General features: G+C 35.1%; 1 protein-coding gene across 1 annotated transcript; it reads right to left on the bottom strand.

Moving 5' to 3' along the window:
- Positions 1-3,238: 3,238 nt before the first annotated feature.
- Positions 3,239-5,519, bottom strand: LOC126670580 (probable xyloglucan endotransglucosylase/hydrolase protein 23). The gene is made up of 3 exons (XM_050364343.2): positions 5,186-5,519; positions 3,859-4,052; positions 3,239-3,785 (listed from the first exon to the last, which is right to left on the bottom strand). Exons 1-3 carry the CDS (start codon positions 5,447-5,449, stop codon positions 3,383-3,385), a joined length of 861 nt encoding a protein of 286 aa, XP_050220300.1. The 5' UTR covers positions 5,450-5,519; the 3' UTR covers positions 3,239-3,382.
- Positions 5,520-6,000: the final 481 nt, after the last annotated feature.

Here is a 6,000-nt window from a genome sequence, read left to right as displayed (position 1 = left end):
TGTGTAGGAAAAGAAAGTCTAAATCCTTTTTGGATTTGAACTCCTTATTCCTTTGACCTATTTAGAACACTATAAATAGACAAGTCCATGGCTTCTAGAATTTAAGAGTGTGAGGCAGATTAGTACGACCAAAGCATTATTTGGGTTTATTGTTGGGTTTGGGCATTAGAAAAATCTCTACCGTTCTTTTGTATTCTTCATCTATTAGTGAATAAAACTCGTTCCTTTGCCCGTGTAGTTGTCATTGACGAACCATATAAATCTTGTGTTTGTTTTTAGTTCGATTCTATATTTTGTCATAAGCTTGATTTCCTAATTTATTTTCTACTATTCCACTGCGACTAATCTCACAACAAGTGGTATCGGAGCGACAGTTCTGATTTGAGATTTATTTGGGAAATTTTATGATATGGCTATGACAAAATTTGAAATTGAGAAGTTTGATCGCACTAAGAGTTTTGTCTTATGGCAAATCAAGATGCGTGACTGTTTATCACAAGCTGGATTGCGAAAAGTATTATTGGAGAAGGAGAAGCTGTTAGAGAAGATGACTGAAGACGAGATTGAAGATTTGGATGAGAGAGCTCTATCTACCATCACTATGTTTATCTGATGATATTTTGCGTGGAGTTCTACGCGAAAAATCTGCTTTGGATTAGTGGAAGAAACTTGAAACGCAGTTCTTGAAGAAAAATCTCACCAGTAAACTTGTTGTCAAAAACCGTCTACATATGCTCCATATGGCTGAAGGTGCGTCTTTGAAAACACACCTTGGGGAATTCAATTCCATTATAATGGATTTGGAGAGTCTGGATATTAAATATGATAAAGAAGATCTGTCTCTTATGTTGCTTCGTTCATTACCTTCTGATTATAAGCAATTTCGTGAAAATTTAATATTTAATCATGATACGCTTTCTGTTGAGGGAGTTAAATCTGCCCTATTTTCGAAGGAGTTAATGGATAAGGAGCTAATGGGGAATGCTAGTCAGATGTATGATACTGCCTTTACAATCAGTACTAGCATGAAGACAGATTACGATAACAAGTGTCCGAAACACAAAAACTCTACTTGTAATTATTGCAAGAAGAAGGGGCATCTAAAGATTTGTTGGAAAAATCCAAAAAGAAAAAACTACCGAAAGCCTAGCGTTCAAGCCAATATTGTTGAAGATGAATCAGATGAGGACCATGAAGATGTGTTAGCAGTTTGGAGTGGAGATTCAAGTTTTAGGGGGAGCCGCTTCTACAACCGGTTTAACCCAGAGAACCGGCTTGGTCCAAAAGTGCAGCAGAAATCTGTAAGATCAAAATTTTATGCAGATTCGGGTTGTTCGTATCACATTTGTGCCAATTTCGATTGGTTTTCCGACTACAACAGAGTTGATAGTGGAGTTGTAGGTATGGGCAATGGTCGAACTTGCAGAATTTTGGGCATTGGTTCAGTCAAGATCAAGATGCATGATGGAAAAGTTAGAAAATTCACCGACGTTCGACATGTTCCTGAAATGCGTAAGAATCTCATCTCTCTATCTACTTTAGAAATTTGTGGATATGATGTTGTGGTGTTATTGAAAGCTCATAGAGTTGGTCGTTTGTATGAGATTGATGGATCAGTTACGACTTCGTCTCTTTCGCCAGTATCTACTAATGACATAGTCAAGATCAAGGCCAACAAATTCGCAGCTGCGTGCCAATTGGTTGATAAGTTATTTGATTTATCTATTGTGTCATCTTGCATTGACAAGTTCAAGAGGTTCTTGGGCTTGTTTGAAATTTCTCAATTGTAGTAACTTGTTATAGTGAAGTGGAGAAGGTGGAGTTTGGTTGTTATTATAATTTATTGAAGATGAAAGAGAATTCTAGTCAAGGGGGAGATTGTTAGGATTATTCCTAGAATTATAATTAGTTTAGGACTTTAATTTATCCTAATATGTGTTGGATGTTGATTATTTCATTATTAGGTTTGTGTAGAAAAAGGATTTGACTTATTTAGAACACTATAAATAGACAAGCCTATGGCTTGTAGAATTTAAGAGTGTGAGGCAGATTAGAACGACCAAAGCATTATTTGGGTTTATTGTTGGGTTTGGGCATTTGAAAAATCTCTACCGTTCTTTTGTATTCTTCATCTATTAGTGAATAAAACTCGTTCCTTTGCCCGTGGAGTTGTCATTGACGAACCACGTAAATCTTGTGTTTGTTTTTTGGGCCGATTCTATATTTTGTCATAAGCTTGATTTCCTAATTTATTTTCTACTATTCCGCTGCGACTAATCTCACAACAGAAGGATATTAATAGGAGTGTTTATAAAGTAAATTGAGCTTTGTTACTTTATTATTTTATTTGAGTTATTTCAATTTTATTTGTGCAAGATCAAGGTGTTTGGGGGATATATTTAAAGTGTTTTAAAGCTTCAAAAATCAACCAGATACAAATGGAGGCACAAAAGAATTCAAAACCAAGAAAATGAAATCCAGCAGTTGACCCAAGACTTGGGCCGATCGCACAAGGCCCTAGGTCTGGTCCAGAGCACATATCAAGACCTTGGTGCGATCAATCCATGGCTGGAGCGATCTTGCGAAGGCCTTGAATCAAGGCAGAAGTTACTTCATAGGTGGTCCGATCAACCCATCCCCTGATCCGGTTGGCCCACCTTGAATTTTCATGTCAGTATCGTCAGAAAACAATCCTTATTTGTCGCCTCAACTCTTACACTTGAGGGCAATATGATCATATACATAGAAGCCCTAATTTTAAAGTGAAGTATTATAAAAGATGCCGATCCACTCATCCATCACTTTCACCACTTATCTTAGAGATTTTATTCTTCAATCATTACACAACCATTGTTAACAATTTAGAAGCTTATTTATTTAGTGCTTTTTGTTGTATTTTTCATGTTTGGAAGTTTGTTAAGGATATTATGGATGGTTATTTGCCGGATATTATTACATTTAATTAATCAAACTTCAATCCACGACCTAACGGTTTGCTGTGGGAAGAATCCAATCCACAACCTAGCAGTTTGCTGTTCAGCGTTTACTATTTGAGAGATAGCTCATTGGTTGTATGGATGTATGTTTATTTATGTGAACTGTTTAATTGCTTAATTGTAAGTATTAAAAGCCTTAATGACCCTACCTAGTTTTAGTCTTTGACTTTAGTAAGCTTAGAACTAATTAAGCTCGATTAATCAATAACTTAGATTGCATTAATTAGTAACATGAAAATGAATTAAGATGAATTAGGTTGATTACTAACCATACAAATTGATACATGATGATAAATACAATAACATTGTTACAAACAAAATTATGGATCAAAGAATTAAAAAAAATATATAATAAAAAAAAATTGGATGAACTTATAATTTACTATTTAGGACAAACTGCATTCTGTAGGCATTCCTTGAGGAAATCTTTTGGTGTTTGTGCAGTAATTGTAGATCATGTAGTTCTTTTTCACCCATTGAAGCCTCTCTTGACTGGTTGAATCAAGTTCTTTTGCGAGCCATGCTTTGTTATTGGAAGTAGAAGGTGATGAATTTGAACCACAAGAAGAAGCGCCATTGGAGACAACACACGCATTTGCATTGAAGTTTTTGTAGGAAGCAGTGAAGGGAGCATTAGTCCAATCAGTCTTCACAAGTCCGCCTCTGGTAGCCCAATCATCAGCGTTCCACAGACTGGAGTATATTCTCATCGGCTGATTCTTTGGGAATGGCACGCCATTGCTCTCCCTGTTCTTGAATTCTCTGATAGGAGTCCCATCCACAGAGAATCTGAAACAGTTGAAGATAATGTCAAACATTGAAATATATACATAAAAGAGTTGAATTGGATTAAACTGCTTACATGATGCGTTGAGGATTCCAGAGGATGGAATAGGTGTGGAAATCCGCAGTTGGATCGAACCAAAGATAGAATTGTTGCTCTCTGTTGCCTTTGCCTTGGCTAAACACGTTAGTGTGGAGAATGTAAGGATCACCACTCAAATTGCCCAAGAACTCAAAGTCTATTTCGTCCCATGTTGACCCTTTCGATGATAACTGCATTTTCAAACATTTTTATTAGCTTAATGGACTAGAAGTGTAAGGAAAAACATGAATTTAGAGTAGAGCTAGGAAGCACGGAAACGTTGGAAATCGTTTCCCAACGTTTCCGAAACGGGAACGTTGGGAAACTTGCCCAGAACGTACTGGGGTCACTTTGTAATAATGAAAAATAGTGATTGTTTCCTATTCACCCCAAATTTCCTAATTTCAGTTTCCTATTCCAAATCAAATATGGTTTTGAATTGTATAAATAAACATCTTATGTATTACAAATAACATTCCAAGTAATTTTCTTGATTAATTTCTTCTCTGAATACTCCTATCTTCTGAAATTCACCATGCCGGGACGTCGCCGATCATCGTCTTCATTGCTCGACTCGTCCTTGAAATCATTCCTTTGAAGGTATGCTAGCTATAATTGAAACTGATTTTAAACTGATTTTAATTGATTAGATGAATGGTGATTTTTTCAATTGGTTAAAGGTGTTTAATTTTAGAAGAACTGTCGTTGAAAAAAAAAACGAATAAGAAACAGAGATGGTTGCATGTGAAATTAGGAAGAAGATGGAAAAAGATAATGCCTTGTGTTGTTGAATTCAGTCCCTGTATACTCTAATAAATATTTATGGGCTTGGACTTAACAATCTTGAGTTTAGGGAGGCTATGTCTTGATATTTTAAGTCTGGATCCATTTATTTGTCAAATAATTATACATCACGAATATAAAATTGCAAATCCATTTGATTTTGTCCCAAATAGCACAGCTGGAAATTTACCACTATAATTTTAATAATTTTAATTATTCTAAAGAAATAAAATTAGTAGAGTAATAAAATTGATTCATATTTTAGTACTTTAATAATGTACTATTTGTAAGAAAGTTCCGAAAAATATTCATCATAAAATAATTTTCTTATAATTTAGCTTATATAACTATAGTTATATATAAATATATGAAAATTTATTAATTATATAAATACCCCTATATTTTTAATAATTACGCGTTTCCCCTACGTTTCGTGTCCTTCATTTTTTAAAATCGGCGTTTCCCCGTGTCCGTGTCGTGTCGTGTCGGTTTTCCGTTTTCGTGTCCGTGCTACTTAGGAGTAGAGTGAGGAAGAACTTACGTAATAGGCAGTGACAGTTCCAGCAGAGTTGCCGGGGACAAGCTTGAGCTGCATGTCAATCTTTCCGAACAGATACTCATTCCTGGACTGAAAACCCGAACCAGAAGCCTTGTCAAGATTGAGAGTAAGAAGGTGGCCGTTGTTGAGTATGTTAGCACGGCCGTCTCCCCATGTAATGTCAAAATCGTTATAGAAATTGGTAGCAGAAGCAGCAACCATCAGGAGAAGAGGAACAATAAGTAGTATTTGAGTTGAAGAAGGCATTGGATTTGAGTGTATTAGGTGAGTTTGAAATGGATGTTTACGTTGGAGTGTGTTTGTGGAGTGGCAGTGGTACTGGTAGGTATATATAGTAGAACAAATACCGAAAACGAAAGTGCACGGAATGATGCAGCGAGACGAGTGAACTTAGCTGTGCCCATTCGGATCATTAGCTGTAAAATTAAATACTATGCAGCTTAACATCAACCAACCCCATAAGTCAATAGTCTATTATTTCTTCTCTTTTCCGGAAATAACACTACGTCTTTCTTTCTCTTCAAGTAATATTCTATTTTGACAAATATTTTCTCTCTAAATTAGTCCTGCTTAATGATTTGTTTGAACTTGTATGAAAAAATAATAAAAAGTGAAAATATTAAATGAATCAAATAAAAAAATGATAAAAGAAAAATAAAGATCATTGTATAAAGTATCTCCATCTCTTTTGTTTTTTTGTTTTTTCAATTTAAACACAATCTACCTAATATCTTACCTTACATTCCGACCTTTTCACATTTTTTATTATATAGTCTAATATTATTTAGTGTTTTTTT

Source organism: Mercurialis annua, linkage group LG2 (assembly GCF_937616625.2).
Source record: "Mercurialis annua linkage group LG2, ddMerAnnu1.2, whole genome shotgun sequence".
Taxonomy (NCBI): domain Eukaryota; kingdom Viridiplantae; phylum Streptophyta; class Magnoliopsida; order Malpighiales; family Euphorbiaceae; genus Mercurialis; species Mercurialis annua.
The sequence above is the reverse complement of the archived record's forward strand: the minus strand, read 5'-3'. Positions and strand labels throughout refer to the sequence as shown.